General features: G+C 59.9%; 1 protein-coding gene across 5 annotated transcripts; it reads right to left on the bottom strand.

Annotated features, from left to right (window-relative positions):
* Positions 1-1141: 1141 nt before the first annotated feature.
* On the bottom strand, positions 1142-21444 carry AFAP1L1 (actin filament associated protein 1 like 1). 5 transcript variants are annotated; one of them, XM_027464872.3, is made up of 19 exons: positions 21285-21443; positions 10302-10430; positions 9682-9765; positions 9413-9510; positions 9155-9266; positions 8734-8832; positions 8044-8255; positions 7503-7682; positions 6786-6872; positions 6397-6490; positions 6115-6267; positions 5636-5847; positions 5314-5459; positions 4891-4969; positions 4648-4762; positions 4268-4432; positions 3838-4004; positions 2721-2849; positions 1142-2334 (listed from the first exon to the last, which is right to left on the bottom strand). In XM_027464872.3, exons 1-19 carry the CDS (start codon positions 21298-21300, stop codon positions 2311-2313), a joined length of 2301 nt encoding a protein of 766 aa, XP_027320673.1. In that variant the 5' UTR covers positions 21301-21443; the 3' UTR covers positions 1142-2310. The 5 variants fall into 5 exon arrangements, 4 of the variants coding, with proteins under 4 accessions (XP_027320673.1, XP_027320672.1, XP_038042346.1 ...); XM_027464871.3 differs by having other exon boundaries at positions 2162-2334; positions 3826-4004; XR_011803369.1 differs by lacking the exon at positions 3838-4004 and having other exon boundaries at positions 21285-21444.
* Positions 21445-21819: the final 375 nt, after the last annotated feature.

The raw sequence follows: 21819 nt of genomic DNA on the forward strand, positions 1-21819 counted from the left end.
CCTCGCCGCAGCATGTCGCTGAGCACCGCGTCCGGCTTCAAACAGGCCCCGCCACCGCCACCGCCACCACCCACCCAGCCGCGTCCCCAAGCACCAGGCCCAGCCGTTCCTTGAGCACCCGCGGGACGGGGACTCCACCGCCTCGCTGGGCAGCCCGCCCCGGTGCCTGCCCGCTTTGTCTGAGCAGAAATGTCTCTTCATTTCCCACCTGAACCTCCCCCGGCACAACTCGAGGCCGTTCCCTCTAGTCTTACTAATATTTATCTGCCAGAAGGTGCCGACCCCAGCTTCCTTTCAGGCAGTTGCAGAGAGCAATAAGGTCTCCCCTGAGCCTCCTCTTCTCCAGACCGAACACCCCCAGTTCCCTCAGCCGCTCCTCACAGTTCTTGTGCTCCAGGCCCTTCACCAGCTCTGTAGCCCTTCTCTGGACATAACTACAGGTCTTTGATGTCCTTCTGGTAGTGAGGGGCCCAAAGCTGAACACAGCGCTCGAGGTGCAGCGTCACCAGAGCCCCATGGGCAAGGACTGGGGTCTGTGGTCCAGCCAAGCAGGAAGGAACTTTTTGGGGGCCTCATAATGAATAAACTGGAAAATAATAATAAAAACTTGGTCAAGTGTGCTTTTTAACCCAGGTCTACTCCCAAATTGGCAAGCATGGTTTCAAAGTGGTGGTGAAGCTCTGCTTCTCCTGCTTGGTGGCCCAGGTTCTGTGCTTCTCTCAATGCTCAAGAGAGTTTGACTCATTTCCACTACAAGAGATGCATAGGTTCTCAGTGCTTAAGAGGTTTTTACCCATTTCCACGCTGAGCTTCCTCCTGCATTGGGAGCAGCGTGGCCATGGGGAGGAGGGGAACGGTGACAGGCAGCATGGCGATGCCATTGTAGAGCAGAGGACGAGCAGGGCCAGGACCAGTGCTTCCTCGTACTTCGTGTCCAGGCAGCCAAACACCAAGCTCACAGCTCTGAACCCGTGGTCACCAACAGAACCAGTGTACAGTGGATTTGGCCGGCTGCCCATGGCAGTTGTTGTGGATGCAGCATGCACGCACAGCCCCAGGCCACCCCAGACCATGCTGGCACCTTTCATTACAAGCAGGAGTAATGCAGCCAACTTGCTCCCCACAGCCAGGGGAAGAGGTGTACCAGTGCCAACATTTTTATTAAAAGCTGCTTATCTAGTTACTAAAAAGGGGGCCTTCAAAGAGAGAGTTGCAAAGGTTACTTGTGACAGTAGTGTGCACAAATGGGTCACAGGCCTGCTCCATTGTCTCTGGCACAAAAGCCTGGGCCTTTCCTTTTTATTCCTCTCTGCCTGTTTCTGTCTGTGCTAAATCACCTTCCACCATTTCTCGTGCTTGTTCCAGTCCCCTCGTCTGAAAGCACTTTTTATTATTTTTCAACTTCCCTTGGCTCCATTTTGATGACATGCTTTGGCAAACTGTCTGACAGCAGTAGCAATGCTGTGAATTAATTGTTGGCCCAGAGACAGCCCTGGCCCTTCTCCTAACCCTCCCCCCCCCCGAATGGCATGGGGTCAGGGCAGAGAGAGCTGGTTTGCCTCCAGCCTCAACCCCAGCACTTGCTTGCTGACTAGCAAGGTTAAAAAGGTGTCTGCTGTTAACTTGCTTTCAAATGCCGACATTTGAGCTTTGTTCATTCCCAAAGGAACATGCCCTCCCCCTTGCTGCCTGGAGGACAACACAGAAACATCAGGCAAGGGTACTCAGTAGGGGTACAGCAAGCTGGAGACACAAGGAACCCTGAGATGAGGCCCTGTAGAGCCGAGAGCAGTGAGAAAGGTGAATGGTGGGTGTCTCTGGAGGGTCAGGTCTTGAGCAGCTTGTGAACCCCAACACTGAGGCAGCCAAAATGCCCAGAGTCCATGGTCACTTTGGAAAGTGTGAGCCTGGCCTCCAGCATCCCCAGGGTGGAACACGCTAATCCTGCTAAATCAAAGCAGCTGGTGGCTGACCGCCAGTCCCCCATGCTCTCCATGTCACCACGGGCACACACCTCCTGTTGAGCTTCTGCCCCCACGTGTGGCTCCCCGAGATGTGGGTTTCCCAGTAGTATGTGACTCTGATCCACAAAGGACTCCCCTTTCCCCCCCCAGCCTCCCAAATCCCTTTCCCGCCCCCTTCCCCATGGTTTGTGGTGTTGCCCATGCGGCAGATGCTGCTGCAGCAGAGGGGCAAGGGAGGGTGCCTGTCCCCACGTGCCTTCCCATCGCCTGGGACAAAGGGGGCTCAGAGCTCCTTGATGAGCCCCAGTGTCTGGCAGGGGCCTGGCAGGCATTGCCACAGCCCAGCTTAAGTCTGCTTCTTTTCCCATTCCTGCAGAGAAAGGGAAAAAAAGAGAGTGGTGAGACATCAGAGGTGCAGGAGGGAGCACTGAGCCCTTTAAGGGCCTCCCTCCCTACTGGGGAGCTTTGGACCACCCCAGCATCTTCAAAGGCAAGGTCACTGCATCATGGAGGTGATGGTGTCCCCCCTGACCACGCAGCCACACACCTCCTGGGTTTCCCTGCAGGCTGGGCTTATGCCAGCAGCCAGTACCAACCAGGCTGGACCAGCCTGGCTGCAGGGGACCCTGGCAGCACCCCTTGCTTTTGGAGTAGGGAGCATCCACAATCCCCAAAGTTCATGGCCAAGTACAGGGACAGGATGAAAGGCTGAGATTTCCAGGGGAACAGGGGTGGAGAGGGGGAGTGAAGCAGGACCTTGGCTTTCCGCAGCACATTTCCCTTGTTGGCTGGGAGGATGGAGGCGCTTCTCTTCCGCAGTTCGGCTGCACAGTTGACAGGGACCAAGTGCTCAGGGGGGCTCCCATTTGGCTTGTTTGTAGCTTCCTGTGGAAAAGGGGGAGGAGAAGGAGGATTTAGGAGACCCAGGGAACAAGGAATGCCAGGAAAGCACAACCTGTCATGAAGTCAAAGCTGATGTGGCCAAGCCTAATCACAGAATCACAGAACTGTAGGGGTTGGAAGGGACCTTGAAAGATCATTGGGTCCAACCCCCCTGCCAAAGCAGGTTCCTCAGAGCAGGCTGCCCAGGTAGGCGTCCAGACAGGCCTTGAATGTCTCCAGAGAACAAGACTCCACAACCTCCCTGGGCAACCTGTTCCAGTGCTCCGTCACCCTCACCGTGAAGTTCTTTCGCATGTCAGTGCGGAACTTCCTGTGCTCTAACTTGCAGCCATTGCCCCCACAAACCACTGAGAAGAGGCTAGCTACATCCTTCTGTCCCCCACCCCTCAGATATTTATATACACTGAGGAGATCCCCTCTCAGTCTTCTCTTCTCCAAGCTGAACAGACCCAGGTCTCTCAGCCTTTCCTCATAGGGAAGATGCTCCAGGCCCTGTATCATCTTCGTGGCCCTCTGCTGAACTCTTTCCAGGAGATCCCTGTCTTTCTTGTGCAGGGGAGCCCAGAACTGGACACAGTACTCCAGGTAAGGCCTGACCAGGGCAGAGTAGAGGGGGAGGATCACCTCCCTTGACCTGCTGGCCACGCTCCTTTTAATGCACGCCAGGATCCCATGGGCCCTCTTGGCCACCAGGGCACACTGCTGGCTCATGGTCAACCTGTCGTCCACCAGGACCCCCAGGTCCTTCTCCTCAGAGCTCCTCTCCAGCGGGTCGTCCCCCAGCCTGTACTGATACTTCGGGTTGTTCCTTTCCAGGTGCAGGATGCTTTGCTTCCCACCTCTAACCACCAAAAGATCAGGGGTGTCCCTCATCCCCACATGCTGCTCCCAGCACTGCCCCAAGACCCTCTGCTGAATGAAGCCGGAGCTGTGGCAGTGAGGAAGAAGAGGTATGCACCCCGTTCTCCACCTTGCCGGTTACAGCCAGCCCCAGGGCCAGCCCTCCTGCCAGCGACTGCTTCAGCCGCTCCTTCACTTCGGTCAGCTGAAGCTCCAGGTCGACTCGGCGCTCCTCCTTCTGCCGGCACTGCTCCTCCAGCACTGCCACCCGCTGCTCCAGGTCCTGCAGCTTTGGCCCTGCTCACACAAATGTGCCCAACTCAGCACCTTTGCCTGGAGAGGCCCTGGGCTGAGGCTGTGGGGACTGAGAAGCCACCCATGCTCCTGGGTGGGACGCTAGATGGGGCTGCTGGCCCAGGAGCACGCTGCAGCCAGCTCTGCTCACAGCCACAAGTGCCACCGCCATGCTGCTAGCCTGCTGTCCCCATACCAGCCCTTCCCACCATACCCGAGTGCCTTAGAGCATTCCTGGTCACAGCACCCAGGTGGCACTGACCCACCTGTGCAGCTCTTCATGGTTTCCCGCAGCTCTCTCTTCTCTTTCCGCAGCAACACCAGCTCGCTGCGGATTGCTGCTTTCTCCTTCTCTAGCTTCTCCTTCTCCGTCAGAAACCGCCTGGCATCCTCCTCGGCCCGGTTCTTCCCGTACCTATACTGGTTGGCATCTGCATGTACAAAGGAGAGCCTGTCAGGACGACTCTGTCCCCAGGAGCATCCTGAGCCCAGGCCCAGCTGTGTGGACATCTGGTCCTTCTGGCCTAGTGCAGCTCAACCTAAGACCCCCTGTGGGAACAGCCCCCTCCCAGGGACCAGGGTCTCCCTACGGAGGTTTGCAGCCTGCTGCCCCGCTCCAAGGCCCCTTGCGTAGCCCCCCACTCACTCGAAGCGTGCCTCTTCACTTTGACCTGTGGGTCCACCCGTCGTGACTTCTCACTGCAGGAGGACGCGTGGCGCTTCACCTGGGCTCCTGACGGCCGCCCCAGTTCCTCCTGGATCTGCAGTGGGGATAGGAGAGCGTGCTGAAACTCCTGCAGGGCTGCCCCAACCCGCCAAGGCTCTTCAGGGCATCTCCTGTAGCCTGGCCATAGCAGTGGGACACACCGAGCCCCCGAGCCCTGCTCACCTGAACCTTCTCGTAGGGAACGTCGTCGTACACCACACGGGAGGAGTCCGGCCGGCTGTCTTGGGAGGAGCTGGCCCACCTGCAGGAGGAGGGACAGGTATTTGCCACTGGATTCCTTTCAAGGTTGTCCGTGGCAGACCCCCAAAGGGCTCTTCGATCTCATTGCTCTTCCTACATTGCTCTCCCAGCTCTGGGCAGGGACCCAGCTTTGCTTTTGAGCACCCACCCTGCGCTATGCGAGCACGCATATCCCTTAGGTCCTTCATTAGCGTTACTAAAACACTTCCAATCCTGCCCAAGGCAAGCTGCCCTGCCTAAGGATATACCAGCCCTCTCCCCTGGCACCTGCCACCTCTCCCCCATCCCCATCCCAGCATTACCCCCACTCCAGCACAGCCCCCACAGAGCAGAGCACAGCCTTACAGGTAGGAGTGCCTCACGGCTGTCATGATGTTGGCGATGGTCTCCACGTCCACATAGTCGTAGTGCAAGGCCTCTGGCACTGTCTGGGAGCCTGTCTCCACCAAGAGGATACCCAGCCAGCGGCCCAGGTCTTCTGAGCAGCTTGCCTGCAGGAGAGAGAAAGGCCTGGGGACATGCCTTTGTGTCCCTGGGCTTCATTGATGTGCACAGGAGGGGAACCAAGGCACTGGTCGCATTCAGGCTTTAACCATTGCAGCAGGTGCTCCCCCAGCTGGGCAATCCCCAGTGCACGTCCCCACAGGAGGCAATGTGCCCAGCTCACCTCCAGCGTGGTCACCTCCTGCCCATTGCGAAGGATGCGGAAAGCAAAGGGGTGCTTGGGGCCCAGCCCCGGCACCACCTCGCAGCCCTGGAGGACGATGGCATTCACGTGGGTGTGTAGGTCACTGCGGTCCTTGTGGAAGTAGAGGGTGTTGGTCTTCAGGCGGCACCAGCGCTCCTTCCAGCACTGGTTGACCAAGACGCTGAGGTAGCCTGGGGAGCGCAGACCCAACAGAAGTGTCTAAGCACCCACAGCAGGACCTTGGGACCTCATGAGATGGGACTGCCCAGGTATTAGGGCATGTCTCCCTGCTCATGGGCAGACTGGTCCTGCTGTGCCTGTGTCCCCAAGGTGTGTCCAGCTCTCCACAAGCTCAAGAGGAGCTCCTCCCACAGCCCCTCACCCCCTGCTTGACCCCATAGAGCCAGGCTCTCCAGAAGGGAGCCCAGAACCTGTCTGTGCCCCAGGCGCCCACAAACCACAGCATGGGATGTCCTCCTCAGTGGAGGAGGTCTGTGTGTCCTCAGGGGAAGGCTTCTTCTTGGAGAAGCTGATGATCCTGGTGATCTTCTTCCCTGCCGCCCGGCTCATTGAGCCCTTCAGGTCAGCCAAGCCACTCTTCTTGCCTTTCCCTGGAAGGGGGAGAGCCCTGATAGCCACGCACACCACATCACAGCACCCCCCTCACACCAGGATGAATGCTGCGAGGTGTGGTGCGCCTGACAGGAGGACAGCCTGTCCCAGGGGGTGCGGGGCCATACCGTGCTCGCAGGGCTCCCTGCGGGCCATGGGGGAGCAGGTCTCGCCTGTCGCCACGCTGTCCGAGTCAGAGGTGTGCTTCTCCTGTGACAGCCTCTGCAGGGAGGGGCAGGGCAGGTGCCCTTTCAGCAGCACCCCTCTGCTCAGCCCCAAGCAATGACCACGGTCTGACCATGGCCTTTATCCCTTCAGCACAGGGCTGGGACATCCGCCTGGTGCTGGGGAGCCCCGTGAGCCCCACAGACCTGCCGTGAGGATGGGAAGGGCTCCCTACACAGCACCAGGAGCTCAGTGCTCATGATATCCTCCTGGTCTCCCTTTCTCCAGGCTTAGTCACCAGCCCCACACAGCGCTTTGGCTGATCCCTATAACCCTGACCAGAAAGCGTCACCTTATCCAGGTCCATCTTGCAGGGCATCACTGGGGACGTGGGGGCTTCCATCCCGCCCACTCCTGGACTGCTCGCTTCCTTTATCACCTATGCAGAAAGGGCAAGCTCCTGTCTCACCACCTGAGTCCAGCTGGCCCACGGGGAGCACGGCCGTGGACTCTGCAGCACCTGTCCCTGCTGCCTGCCACGAGGACAGGGTGGCAAGCTCTGCTTGGGACACAAACCCTGCTTGCCTGGGGCCTTGCACCCAGCCTAGCCCTTCCAAACCTCAACCATTGTTAAGGTGGATGGTCAAAGGATCTGGAAATTTTGGACGGGAGGGATTCAGGCATCAAGTCACACAACTGTCCTGCAGGCTCGGCACTCCTCAGGGCCCCCCATGGCACATCTCCCCATGGGAGAAGCATTGCCAGCCCCTTTCCCAGCCGTGGGCTCAGCAGCAGAGCCAGTCCCTTCCCCACCTCCCACCCCCAGAACAAAGACAGGAAATGGCCATGGGGAAGAGGAGGAGGAGAACAAACATCCCCACCCCGCTCCCCGTCGAGGGGCTCGGGCTATCAGCACAGGAGACGCCCAAGGCTTGGGAAGTGGCTGGCCAGCCTTCCCCACGGCTGATAAGAGACAGAGGAAAGCCCCCTTCCTTCCCCTTCCCCGGGGCAGCCCACTCCCCATCGCTGCCTGATGAAGGCTGTGGCTGGAGGGGGGCAGTGGTGGTACCTTCAGCCACTCCTCAGCCTGCTCCTTGCTCTGCACGGCCAGCACCAGTGGCTCAGCCCCCGGCAGGGAGAAACGCAGCTCGTGCTTCTTGCGCCGCCCATCCTTGGGGACATAGATGACATTGCAGGTGCCCAGGGGCACTTCCACGTGTGGCTGCCGGTCCTTGGAGCTTTTGTAGCACTGGGAGAAGCAAAGACAACTGCTCAGGGTTCAGCCTCTCCTGCTGCCATGCCCAGACAGGGTCCTTGCAGGCTTCTGAGCCAGCGGCACAGACGGAGGTGGTTCCATCTCTGCAACCCAGTCACACAAGGGCTGCGGGATGCCCTCTCCCTTTGCTCCACTAGCCAAGGGGATCCCAACAGTGAGGAGCCCTTCTTTTGCTTGCAAGAGAAGCAACAGCTACCCCTGCACACGCTGCAGGGCAGTCACGGCCTCAGGGCAGGTTTGGTTGGCTATTTTTATTTGCTCTGGGGCTGACCTCTCTCCAATGCACCCGGGGGGTCTCTCCCCACCCCTCATGCTGCACCAGCTCTGGGCTCACCAGCAGTTTGCCGTCCCGTATGATGGTGAGCTGCTTGGCCCACTGCCCAAAGCGCTTCTTGCGCAACAGGAAGGCACAAATCCTGCAGTCCTTCACCAGGTTCATGGAGGCTTCCTGTGACGGCCACTGGTGTGTCAGCTGCTGGCCCTTCCCGTCCTCCTCCTCCTCGTCATAGGACTCATAAGAGCTGCTCATGGCATCTGAGTCGTTGTCTGGAAGAGAGCAGGCCTGTCACCCCAAGCAGCTCCCCGTTCCGGGGAGCTTTTTTTGCAGGCCAAAAGCCATCCCCAGGTGCACCTGTTCAATCCTCAGGGCTGGCTTATTTCCTTGCAAGCCTCAAACCTGCAGAGGCTGGATGAAACCATCTACCCTCACTACAGGATCATGCATTGGCTCTCTGCCCTACACATCCCTAGCAGGGTATGGAGCAGCAGTTTTATGGATATGCCAAAATACGTCACAGGGTCTGAGAGTGGAGGTGTGGGAGGTGGCTGCCTGGCGCACCGGAGAGCAGCGGGTCAGGAGGGCCCAGTGCCTCCCCATCCTGCTGGCACCACAGTGAAGGCACAGCCACATCTCACCCCTGGGTACACCAACAGCTCCTCTTGGCTTGGCTCAAGCCCACATTTCAGGGCTGGACTTTGCCAAAGCTCTCTGTCCCCTGCCAGGTGAAGGCACCCGGGTACCTACAGGAGTTCTTCTGCTCCCCGTTCATCCTGGTGATGGGGTAGTTGCTGTCTGCGTCCTCGTAGTAGCCATCCTCGATCGAGTTGGGGGGGCTGGAGCTGTCTGCAGAGGAAGCAGAGGCGGCTGGAGCTGCTGGCCGTGCATGAGCCTGTGTGTGGGGCAGAGTGAAGCACCCCCTTCCCCAAGCACATGCAGACACCAGGGGTGTCAAAGCATCGCTCCCTCCATGGCCCCAACCTCAGCTCATCGCTCCCTTCCCCGCCAAGCCGGAGGAAACAACTCCTTGCACAACCAGCGTGTTGGGATGGGAAGGAAGCAGGAGAGGAGGGTGTGGGCAGTTTCCTTCCCCAGGGGGAGCCAGCACACTGCCAAGGGCCCCGCTCGGCCGGGTAGTGTGGCAGGGGCAGGCGGGAGCGGGACTCACTGCGTGAGGTGATGTACTCAGGGGCCTTCCCTGGGCCCAGGGGCAGTGCTTCCTCGTAGTAATCCTCAGGCGGGGGGGTGGTGGGCAGTGGTGGAGGAGGGTCTGTAGGAACCTGTGGCAGAAACCCCCCCCTGCATGAGCGGAGAGGGCCCCAATGGGCAAGCGTGTGCAATGGTGGCAAGGGACAGGGATGTGTCCCAGCCACGGCCACCGCCCCGTGCTGGAGTGGGGATCTCACAGCCAGGTACACCAACGTACAGGTTTTGCTGGCTGGCTCCTCGTAAGCTCCAAGCCAACTCCATTGCTGGTGTCCCCATCCTCCTCCTGCATGTCCTGGAGGTCCCGCAGGTCACAGTCTGGGTTGGGAGCAAATGTTGAGGGTGAAGGGAGAAGTCCCCAGGCACAAGGATGCAGCTTTCACCACTGTTCTTGTCCCCTCTGAGTGCCCCCACTGTCGGCTGGGACCCAGCCCAGCGCAGCACCTGCCCAGTAAGACCCCAGCATCGCTCTGGGATGGCCACACATACCGAACTCCTCGAAGAGAGACTCCACGAAGCTGGTGCCATTGCTCAGGGAGGCTGTGTTCATGTACATGAAGTCTGCATCCTTCCCTGAGGGCGAGGGGGAAGCTCTCAGCCCAGAGACAGGCAGAACACCTGGGTGAGCACCTGCACCTCCCCAAAATCACCCACCCAAGCTACCAGATCACCTCCCGGCCAGGCAGGCTGTTCCACGCCATGGGGCAGGAGGAGATGAGGAGCCCCCAGGGACACTGCCAGCCCCCAGGGAGGGCTGGAACCCTCTGGATGCCCAGCCCCTCTGCCTTCCTGTGATCCTGAAATCACTGTGCTCAGCACAAACTGGGAGTCTGAGGGCATCTGCGAGGCAGCGCTTCCAGCAGAAGCAGGTGCTGATGCTAGCGCCCAGAGAAGCAGGGGAGAGCCAGGAACAAGAGAGAGGAGCAAAGCACCCTGAGGGTGGTGCTGGGCACTGGAAATGGAGGCAGCAGGCACATGGGCAGGGAAACTCATCCGTGCCTTCAATAAGCTTCTCCTTGCCCCGCTGGGCAGGGCCCATCTGTGGTCCCAGGCTGGGGACACACTGCCACCAGGGCAGCCACCAGATCCCTTGGGAGCAGGACACTGACCTGTGGGTGGCTGCAGCTTCTGCAGGATGGTGGAGACAGCCAGCTTCTTCTCCTGCGTGGTGGCACTCAGGTACTCATGGTCCAGCAGCTTGAGCAGGATGCTTAGCTCGGGTAGGAGCTGGTCCAGCACTGGGGGGAAGCAGGGAAAAGCCCTTCAGCTGGGGGGGGGTCGGGGTGCTGGGCTTTGCCTGCAGCCCCCCAGCACATGGGGAAGTGGGGAGCAGGAGGACAGAGACACAGTTCCCAAGCCAGCCTGGTGGCCTGGCACATTTTAATCCAACTTCCAGCTCAAAACTGGGGCAAGCTCAGGAATTTCATCAGCCTATGCCTTGGGGACGTTTCTCCCCTTTTCACAGCCAGACATGCAATGCACACTTGGCCAGAGCAATACCAGAGGTGCTAAAATAAATGAGGAAAGAGGATTAAGATGAAGGGGATGGACCACGTGGAAGATCCCTGCACGGCTGCCAAGCACACATGTGCTCCTTCTGCACGCACACTCACCCAGGCGCCGGCACACAGCCCACTGAGCCCGCCGATGGAAACACGAGCTCTGCAGGCTGCTGCCATCAAAGGGCTCAGCACGTGAGTGTTTCCACACAGTTAAAACCACCCCTCTGTCCTCCACGCGGGGTATCGTGCTGTGTGCTGTTGGAAGGAAAGAAGGAAAGGACACCCAGACGCCACCTCCAGAGCCACCTGGCAGTGCCGCTCCAGGACAGAACTGTCCTCCCCAGCACAGCACCCTGCAATGCCACTAGGAGCCAAAAAATAGCAGGATAGATGGGGAGAACCCAGCAAAAGACAAGAAAAGAGAGCAGGGCTACAAAAAAATCACTTAATGCAGTGTTTGGTGTGTTGGCAAGGAGGGAGGGCAGCACCTGCAGAATCCAGTGCCTGAGACAGCCCAGCTCTGAGAGGCTGGGCTCAGGGGCTCCAGCAAACCTGCAGCTCTAGAGGCTATGGAGTGTGGGAAAAAATAATAATAATAACAATAAAATCTGCCATTTCTTCCAATGCAAGCATGAGCAGGATCTTGGCAGCAGCTGAGCATCATCACAGCACAGCTGGGGCAGCAGCTGTGCAGCTGGCTGTGGGTCTCCAGGGTCAGGGAAAGAGGCCAGAGGTGACCGCAGGGGAGGCTCAGACATGCTGACGATGGGGATGCTTGGCGGAGAGGAGGGGAGAGCACAGGCCGGAGCAGAGCACCAGGGCTGCTGGACAGGCTGCCTGGGCTGTACCTGTCACCTGCCAGGGAGGGGGACATGAGTGGCAGGGAGGCAGCCAGGGTGTTGGGAAGAAGAGCAGGCTGCCCCATAGCTGTGGGGCTGCTCAGCGATGCCGAGCTGGGCAGCAGCAAGGGCACATTTCCCAGGGCCAGGACAGGGTGCTGTGGCGCTGCTGATGTTGGATCCTCGTTACTTCTGCTCATAATAAGCTTCTGCTGGGCCCTATCCAAACTCCACCTGGCACCCAGCAAAACCTGGTTTGACCCAGCATTTTGGTGGCACAGCAGGGACAGCTGCTGTTAAATCCCGCCTACCTTCAACCCATGAACAAGTCCCTGGCAGGGCCAGTGCAGCAGGCTGGCAGCTCAGTAAAAACAACTTCATTTTCAAAACTTTTTAGCTGAAGGGGAGCCCTATGTGAGTGGGTTGATGCAGATCAGCACCTGGCCAAAACGAGCCGCCCAGGCGAGAAGGCAGCACGCCTGGCCCCAGAGCACTGCCTCCCCGGGATGAGGCAGGATGTGGCTCACAAGCCTCTTCCTGCCAATGGGCTTCTATCTCCGCAGACCTTCTGCTTCCTCCTCCCTGCCCTGCGCCAAGCTAAACACCAGCATCAGCCCTTTGGAACAGCTGTCTTTGCCAGCACCAGCCTCCTGTGGGCAGCCCCCAGGGGCAGGTAGCCCCCAGGAGGGGAGCTGGCAGCATCCCACAGCCCACGGGGATGGAGAGGGCACACACAGCAGGACTGGGCCTCCTGCTCAAGCTCTGGAGTTGGAAACAGAGATGTTTGAGATGTTTGTAGAGTGCTACATGCTTCTGCTCAGCAGTGCTCTCCAGGCGAGGCGAGACATCTTCCTCTTCCTGGCCAGGGTACAGGCACAGCACCTGGCAGGGTGCTGGGCTAGAAAGGAAGCTGCTGGGACAAAAAGTGAGACACAGATCTGTCCACCCAGCACCTAGGAAGACACTGACCCACCATACCGCTCCAGCTGAGCTCACCACATGTTCCTACAGGAGAGAGAGGACCATGCCCATGCCCTACGCCACCTTCCCACAGCCACGGTGCCATGAGCATCCCCATCCCCTGCCATGAACACATCTCCCACCACAGCCCCCAGCCCTGCAGCAGGGATTTGCACCACCTGAGGGCCAAAGGGTGAGCAGGGCCCTATTAATAACCCCAAAGCTGGTGGCGTTCACAGCCAGAGGGGTGAAGGGACCCCCATGCACACACGTGGTGAGAACGGCCGCAAAGCAAGGCTCGCCGCAGCCCCCGCAGGCGCATGAAGACGAGCAGGGCCAGCACTGAAGGCTCCTTTGTTCCCCCCAGCTGAGCCGTACCCTGTGTCTCCAATGTCAAACATGCCCCCAGAGCTGGGGGGGGGACGAGCTGCTCAAAGGGGCCTGTGATCCACAGCGGGCTTGCGGAGCTGAGCCTGTGCCTGGGGGAACGGAGGAAGGGAAGGAATTAATTTCCTGCGCTCGTTAGGCTCCCAGCCCAGCTGAGGTTAATGGGGGCTGCAGGAAGCCAGGAGAGATCGCCCACGGGCTGTGGATGGCACCAACGGGCACTTTAGAAGGGCCAGGGGCTCAGGTGGCAGGGGGGTGGGCATGTGCTTGGTGCCAGGGCACAACCGGGGATGCAGAGCCCGGGATGGAGGTGGCAGCAGGATGTCACAGGGCACTGCGGGACAAGGTGGTGCAGCACTGGAGCACTGAGCAGGTGAAGGGGCCACAGGGACCCCAGGTGCCTGCCGTGCCATGGCCTCGCTCACAGGGCACCTCCAGCACTGACAATCGCGTCCCACCTGTTGGGAGCTTCAGGGGTTTCTCCCACACCCTGAATCCCATGGGAGCACCCCACTGTGCCAGGCACAGGGTTTGGACACAGATATCCCAGCGGAGGGAGCGGCACCAGCCCTGGGACAGACACAGACCCTGCTCCCCACTTCCAGCCCATCCAAGCACCGCAGCAGGGATGGGAAGGGGGCAGAGCCCGAGCCTCTCCTGGGAAGCCCAGGAGCTGTGGCAGCAAATGGTTTTAGCAGGAGCCAAGCCGGGCTGGATGGGCTGGGGGAGACCTAGGGCAGCACCCCTGGGTCAGGGAGAGCTGCGGAACAGCCCCAGGCCATTGCTGCTGCTGAGACAGAGAGGCCCCAGGGGCAAACATGCCCCAGGGGCAGCACCAAGTGGGATGCTGGCAGAGGAGCTGCATCCCCTCCCCGCAGCAGCACCCCACTGCCCCTCCCCACCTTGTGCCCAGGCCAGCTCTAATTTTAGACCCTGGGAGTGCATCCCCCTCAGGGAGCCAGGCATCCCAGGCTGAGATAAGGGTTTGGGAGCAACTGCAGAGCCCACCTCCCCCTCCCAAGCCTCTGCTCAGTCATGGGAGCAGGCAGCAGGACTTGCTCCAGCAACCTGCAGGAGGAGGAGGAGGAGGAGGAGGAGGAGGAGGAGGAGGAGGAAGATGCTCCAGCCCAGCTGATGCATTAGCTTCCTGGTGCGCAGTTCAGCTTTCTGCAGACACAGAGACAGGACAACGCAGGTGGGGTTGCAAAGCAAAGCTGCTCAGCACTCACAGCCCAGAAGAGAGCCCCAGGGGGGAGGTGCAGGAGGTGCAGTTTCCCAGCCAGCAGCACCATGAAATCACTGCAGAGGACTCTGCCCCACAGACACAGCTCTGCCGCCTGCTCCCCCCCCAGCCCCGGCCACCCTTCCTCCTGCGCCAGGTGGAGGCCGGGGGGCGAGGGAGGCTGGGGGAAATCGGATGCTGGGAGCGACTGCCATTGTTTGTAGCTAAAATAAAAGCCAAGCAAAAATAAATCCTTCCTGTTGGCGCAAGCAGGGCTGCAGGATGCTGTGCCTGCAGAGGAGTGCTGTTCAGAGCCGTCCCCGGCAGTAAACAAACGGTTTTAGCCCCAGTTAGAGATGCCATAAAGGGGGGGGGGGGGGTTGGGACGGGGAAGGGGACACAGGCAGGGACCCTGCAGGGAAGCCAGACCCTCTGCTCACACCTCCCCAGCCCGGTGTCAATGGGCTGCTTCCATTCACATGGAGCTCCTTTGCCATGGACAGCAGGCAGGCATGGGGCTGGTGATAAAGCATCGTGGCAGGCAGGCCCCCAACGCTGTCCCTTCATGTCCTCGCTGCCGGATGGCCCTGCAGGTCCTCACCCAGTGGCACAGGGCATGCAGGATCAGCTAGGTTGTGCTGGCAGGCGAGGAAATCAGGCAGAAAAGTACCCCTCCTGCCCAGCAGCTTGGCATGCTCCCACATGGAGGGGTTGAGAGAAACGCCAGCCATTAATTATCACACTTAAGCTCTGGAAACATCCCATAACAGTGGAAGAATTGCTAAGGGGCCACTTGATGCCCGTGAATCATTTCTTCCCTGGAAACAAGGGCCCCTTGAGCAGGGCGGATGTGGGGAGTGCCTCAGCCTCCACTTCCAACTCCAGCAGCAGGAGCCTGAGTGTTTTGGGCTGGCTCCTGCATGGATGGAGCCCATACTCATTGCTCCAACCGCCACCAGCAGCGATTGATGCCTTCACCAAGCACCCCGGGCAGACATCCCCTCTCCTCCAGCCACTCATTCCCAGCTCAGGTGCCGCAGCATCCCCAAGCGCTGCTGAACAGGAGGTGGCTCTGACCTCTCGGGCTGCCCCTTATGCCCCAGGGGGAGCCCGTCCCCCCAGAGATCCCCAGCAGCCTGTGAAGCCAAGGCTGCATCAGGCAGGGCAGGGACACACACCTCCCAGGGAGTGCATCACCGTGACCTTGCAGTAATTAAGAACGTTGGCTGATAATCTGGGAAAATCAGCCCTGGGAGGTTAAGGTGAAGCCTGCTTGCTCAAGGGGACGGTGAGTCCTCCCCAGTGGAGCCACCCCTGGCTGCTCATCTTACAGCAAGGAGATTGTGGTTTTCACAGGGACCCACGGTATCTTTCCCTCTGCAGCACTGGGAGAAGGGCAGAGAACAACCAGGGGGGTGAAAGAGCCAGAAGGCTGCCCCGGCTGTGTCTGCTGAGCCGCCGTTATCCTTGTGTCTCTTCAACATGCACCCCAACACGGCCAGCAACTCGGGGCTGTGCTGGCCACCTCCCTGTCCACTGCTTTCTGTGCCTGGCGCAGCTATGTGCCAGCAGCAGCTCTCCCCCAGTATAAATAGCTCTGCTGAAAGCCTTATCTGGTGGCCTTGCTCTCAGTGACCCTAGAGGAGAGCAGCTGAGCAGCCAGCCCAGCCCAGCCCAGGGCAGAGTGGTGCTCCCAGCCACACATCCCTCAGCCCTGCACGTGCCTCGTTCAGCATCGCCCAGCAGGATGGGTGCTGCTGGGCAGCCCTCCCCAGTGCGCATCCTTCCTGCAATGCCTTTCACACTGCCAGTTAAGCCTCCAGGTGCCCTGAACAAGACTACCCTTCCCACCACATTGACCCTAAGAGCAGCTCCTGCCACAGCAGAGTGGCTTCACAAGCCCGAGCTGTGCAGGTAATAATTAACAGGCTGATTAAATCACCCCAAACATCTGTGACCAATGCAGATAATGACCCTTCAGTGCCCCGTGCTGCAGCAGGGCTTCTTGGCTGGGGGCTGCCCCCCTCTCTGCTGACATTGCTCCCTCTCCTAGAGAGGACTGCTTCACCAAAAGCAAACTTTCATCCTCCCAGATGATGAGGCTGCAGCTGTCCCCACCCCAGAGGAGGAGGGGGTGGTTTCTACATAGCCCTCTTACCGCTGAGAGGAGCAAGATGCCGAGCAAACAAAGGCACACAGACACTGCTTCGGGTGGGGTATTCCTGAGCCATGCTGGGGAAGGACCCCTGATCCCCCAAACCTGTTACAAGTTGTTCGCAGCCACAACTCAAAATGAGCTACACCATCAGCTCTGCAAGCATACAAGGACTGGGCTCACTGGTTCCAGGCTACATTGCAAAACTGGGTGCGAGGCGAAGTGGCCATGCTGCAGGATGCTCCGCAGGGCCAGCGGCTGAGGATGATAAGGGCTGCTGGCTGAGAACGTGTTTAAATAATGAAGGAAAATGAGAGGTTTGAGATGCCCTTTTAAAGGAATAGGCAGGCAGGGGCGAGACCTGCTGAGTAATGTATAAAAACAAGCTTCAGCCAGAGGAGATACGTTAGGATTAGCCAGGACCCAGAATAAACTATGCTTTTTCCAACCAAAATTTTGGTGGCAGCTTCTTCAAAACAAGCCCTGCAGCCGGCAGGGAGCAGCAGGTTGGTGCCATCCCCCCAACACTGGGAGGGGCCCCAGGAGAGGGATGGGGTGGGCTCATTTCATCTCCAGAACAGACATCCCGGCCCTACTGATGGGGCTGGGAAGCTCTCTGCATCCCCAAAGGCTGTACTCCACATCCTGTGCACCACCTTTCCCCAAAACCACAATCCAAAAGATGTCAGGCGGGGCAGAGGTGCCTCTGTAAGAAGTCACAGGGATATCACACCTGGCCTGGGGAGGCAGAGGAGGACAGAACAACAAAACAGGATGGAGCAGGGGACAGCCATCAGCCAGCTCCCCTGCTCCAAATGCTTTCAGCTGCGTCGCACAATGCAGGCACCTCCTTCCAGAGGTGCTGGGAGGAGAAAACACCAACAGGGGTAGAAAAAAAACTATGGGGGAAATATCCCCATGAAGTCAGCACCCAGGGCACCCCAGAGCCAGCCATGCCCAGAATGCCAAGGTGGGTCAGGGACCTGCTCAGTGGCCACCTCTCCCCATCCCCGCTGGGAGGGCCACTGAGGAGAAGCAGAGGGAAAAAGGGGCACAGCAGAGGGTCTCCGTGCTTGGGGGCCAGGCTTGTGCTGCCGGAGGCTCCTCAGAGGGCAGGATAAGCGTGTTTGCTCAGCTGAGAACAGCCCTTCCGTTTCCTCCCATTGGTGATCTCCGGGAGCATCAGGTGCAGCCACAAGGTCACCAGCCCGCAGCACTTCCAGCCACCTTAACCCCTTCGGGGCAGGGGCTTGGAGCCACGAGAGCTGGTCTGGCACAGTGGGAAAGCTGGTGAGCACGGGCACAGGGGAAGATGCAACAGCTCTGTTATTGCTGATGGCTTCAGCAGTGCCTGGACTGGTTTACTGTACCTGTTTTTAACTCCAGCACAAGACAGCCAGCTATCAGACCTGTTCCTGCACACCTATCCCTGGCTTGGCGCTTTATGACCTGTTTCCCAAATCATAAGGTGATGCTGGGATTGTGCGAAATGGGAGGCAGAACCCACCAGACAGCAAGGCAGAAAGGGGATGTTTGCCCATCATCACACGTGATGGGTTTAAATTAAAAAAAAAAAAAAAAAAAAAGCTCTTCCCTCCCCCCCAAAAAAAAAAAGAAAAAAAAAGCAGACAGCCAAAGCCATTCCTGAAGCTGCTTCCCCAGGTGCTCTCCTGTTAATTGCCAGTGATCAGAGCACTCCAGCGTGGCCCAGCCCTCCCTCCTATCGCTCCCAGGATCACAGGCACACAAAACCCACTTCAAAAAAAGAGATTTTGAGAATGGAAACTCCTCCCTGCAAAGGTCTGTTTTTGTTCCAAACTGTTACGAAATGTCAGTGTTTTCCCCGGCTTGGCAAAGAGCCCTCCTTTGATGAGCTGAGAGGCTTTATCAAATCCAAAAATCGAAGGGGTGCGGGACCAGCCGCCTGGGGGGAGACCTACAAATAACTTATTCTCCTCCTGCCTCACCACGGAGGCTGCAGATCATCAGTGTGGTGTCTGCGGGGGGATTTGAGCTCCCTGAATGCCGTGACTTTCAGCACTCGGGGGTGATGAAAGCCAGGCTTTTGTTGGCCGCGGCGGATGGCAGGGCTCAGCACCATTCATCCCGGCAGGGGCTACTGGCCCCAGAGCTGGTTGTGCCTGGCAGGGACAATGCGGAGATCCTGGGGAATCTTCCAACCAAGCCGCCCTAGAAGGGGGCATTAAAAGGATATTATATAGCACTGACAGTTTTGATGTTAATTTTAATGGAAAAACAGCTTCCTTCCATGTAGGAGGTACCTGTTCCTCAGGGGACCTTCAGCAAACTAGATGGGATGGCATCTGGCACAGGGAAGAGTTAAGGGGCTGGGACTTCAGGCACCACTTCAAGCCTTGGCTCTGCACGTCGTTATCTCGGGTCCCTGTGAGTTACTTGGCTACTGAACAAGAGGCAGATCTCGGGACGAGCCCTGTTTTCACCCGCTGACCTCCTCTAAAAGGCCTCCCAGCTGCTCAGGAGGAGACGATTCAGACCCTTACTGCACGGTTTTATTTCCCTGGGCTGGGCTGCAGGACCTCAGCGCGGGACACGTCGGCCTCTCAGCTCAGCACGTTTCCACCGGAAAACTGCATTTCCAGGTCAAGAGGAGATGCTGGGAAGAGACAGGCTTCCCAGACAGCCCACTGCAATTCCAGTATCCTCAGGGTCGCTGGCTGCAGGACACCAATGTCGTGCAGCATGAGCCAGGAAAACGACACCCTGCCTGCCTGCTGCGCTTGGTGCCAGTGCCCCGGGGCCACCTGCCCACCTGGGGGACCAGGAAGCCCAAGGAGGGCTCAGCCTCTTCCCACACACTCTAAACAGGCTGCCAGCACCGGAGCCGGGCAGCTCAGCTCCCAGCAGAAGGAATGGCTGCAATGCAGGGGGGAGCTCGGCACTTGCCCGGTGCTAACAGCTGGCCCCAGCTCGCTGCTCGCCCCCTTCCTTCCAGCAGGCGGGATTCCTGCAGCCTAGTTTCAGGCAGCAGGTCAAGAATGATCCTGGCGCCCTCCTGCCGAGCCCTATGCCTCCCCATTCCTGTGGGCGAGCTGGAGCCAAGTTTATCCCTTACACATCTCCGCTGGCTTTGCTGGATTTAGACCGCAGATAAGTTTGGTGCAGGACCTAAATTCCCCTGGCACTAAAGGTCAGGAAAGTGCCACTAACAAGGAAAAGCGAGCACAATCCTTCTAGAACAAAGCCTCATGGCACTGAGCATCTCCCCAAATGCAGGCACATACATATTTATCCACCTCCACAGCCTGGAGTGACTGCCGACAGCCTCCGGCACTGATGGCGAGCCGAGCACAGCACTACTCACTGCACAGCCTGCGGGCAAGGCACCGTGCTCAGCCAGAGAGCAGAAAGCAGGAACAGAGCTGGAGCATCACAGAGCAAGAGCAAGTCAGGGCACACGCAAGGCTGAGCGAGGCTGTAGGTGAACAAAGGGGCTGCCAGGGAGAGAGGAGAGGTTGGGACCTGGGGACAGGGCTCCTGCCCACCACCAGACCAGCCCCCCTGCCCTCCCTGCACAGCCAGCACCCCAGAGGGATCCAGCGGCTCTGGGTGCTGCACAGTGGGGCTGGAAGAGGTTTATGTTAGCAAAGAGCGATCTGGGTGCCAACAGCAATTCATTACAAGCTCTCCAAGCAAAGCAGGCAGGCACCTCCACCACTACCATAGAAGGCACCTACGGGGGGGGGGGGGGTGGCTAAGAAGCAGGGGAAGCCCACGGGGAGCAGGGCACAATGGGCTGCAGGCAGCCCTGCAGGGCTCAGGCACCAGGACCCCTCCGTGCCAGCCCTGCGTCATGCCTGTGCCCAACTCCCCACAGCCCCAGGAGGGGGCTCAGCAGTGTGCTGGCACCTCCGGCCCTTCCCCACAGAGGGATCCCACAGCCCTGGGAGCCCACAGGAACATCCCACATCAGGTGGGGGTGGCTGCCCAGCAGCTCACACAGCAAGAGATGGGGGCAGATGAGGCTCTGCTCTCCCCTTTGCCCACCGGTGAGGTTCCCTGGGACCCTGGAGGACAGTGCTGGCACCATGTGTCACTTGTCAGCACCCCCCCCCAACCCCCCGCCGCAAGCAGCAGCCTCCTTCAGAGCCAACATCCTGGGACTGGTGTGCAGGGTGAGCTGCAGCTGCGGGGGAAGGCTGTCCTTGTCCCCATCCCGTCCTGGGCTGCTGGGCCCTGACACTGCTCTCCGAGCACCAGCGCCATGAGCTGTATCCCGAGAGCTGAACTCTGCACACCGCATTTCCACTGCAGAAACACCACCCAATCCTTTTACATTGGGAAGGGGAACTCTTGACACTTGGGTCCTGCTGGTGCTGACCCCGAGCTGCAGGCACAGCCCTGCCTCAGCCACCCGGGACTTTGTCCTGCAGAGCCAGAGTGATGTCCCTAATCCCTGTGCACCCTCCTTGGTGCACCAAGGGTGGTGCTGCTGCAGCACCTACGCAGAGCACCCAGGGGCCAGGACCCCGCCATGCTGCACCATCCACCACCTGCTCATCCTTCCTAGATCAGGATTCAGCAGCAGCAGCATCACCCCCTAGCCCCCAGCCTCCCCCTGGTCCCCCTGGGACCCCCTGACCCCAGCAGAAAGCCAACACCTTTCCTACACGAGCCCGATGCCACCGGCCTGTGTGGGAGGGCAGGGTGGGGATCAGGCCCTCTGAGACCACCGGCACCTTCCCCAGCTGGGGAAACTCTCCGGATCCCAGCAGCTCTGTATGGAACTGGTCACCCTGCTTGCTGGGACCACCAATTCCCCCACGGAGCCCCCCAGGCACTCCCACCCCATGCACTCCCATGCCAGGCTGTGACTTTTCACCCTCGCCACCCACGGGGGGGGGGCCAGGACCCCAGCCCCAGGACACCCCGGGGTCTCGCAGGGACGCACACGGGGCAGGGGGGGGTGCTCATTTCCCGATCTCTCCCGCACCGACCCCACGCCCCCCGTTCCCGGCGGGGTGCGGGGGGGACCCGCGGCCCCTTACCGCTCTGCCGGTCCATGGTGCGGAGCCGGGGGCAGGGGCGGCCGCCCCGGGAGCTGCGGGATGCCGAGTGGCGGCGGGGCCGGCTCTCCCGGCGGGGCGGCCGAGCGCCAAGCCCGCCCCTCCCTCGGCGAGGGACAGCCCCGAGTCCCGGCACGGCCCGGCACGGCCCGGCACGGCCCGGCTCCGCCCCGGGCCGCCCCCGCCGCTTTCGTGCCCCCCCCACCGGGGCCAGCGCCCGGCGGCCGCGGGGCTGCGGGGAGAGGGGTGAGTGGTGGTGGGGGGTGTCCGGCCCCGGGAAAGGGGCTGGGAGCCATCGGGGCTCAGTCCCGGACCCCTTCCCGGCCCGGGGGGGGCTGCGGAGACCCCCCCCGCCCCCCCCCTCGTGGCACCGCCTGGAGCGCGTCCCCCGGCATATCCCGCCCGGAGCGCGTTGGGCTTGGAAAATGCGATTTGGGTAAAGAACGCGGGGCTGTGCCCCCGCCCAGAGATCACCCAGGGGCCAAGGATTGCAACCCCCCCCCGTGGCCCATCGCAT

The sequence above is a fragment of the Anas platyrhynchos genome, chromosome 14, assembly GCF_047663525.1.
Source record: "Anas platyrhynchos isolate ZD024472 breed Pekin duck chromosome 14, IASCAAS_PekinDuck_T2T, whole genome shotgun sequence".
NCBI classification, from domain to species: Eukaryota; Metazoa; Chordata; class Aves; order Anseriformes; family Anatidae; genus Anas; species Anas platyrhynchos.

Coding starts and splice junctions, on each gene's coding strand:
- AFAP1L1 (XM_027464871.3), bottom strand. Junction 6,491..6,785: donor GCAAGATGGACCTGGATAAG/GTGACGCTTTCT, acceptor CCCTCCCTGCAG/AGGCTGTCACAGGAGAAGCA. Junction 4,970..5,313: donor GCCGTGAGGCACTCCTACCT/GTAAGGCTGTGC, acceptor CTCCTCCTGCAG/GTGGGCCAGCTCCTCCCAAG.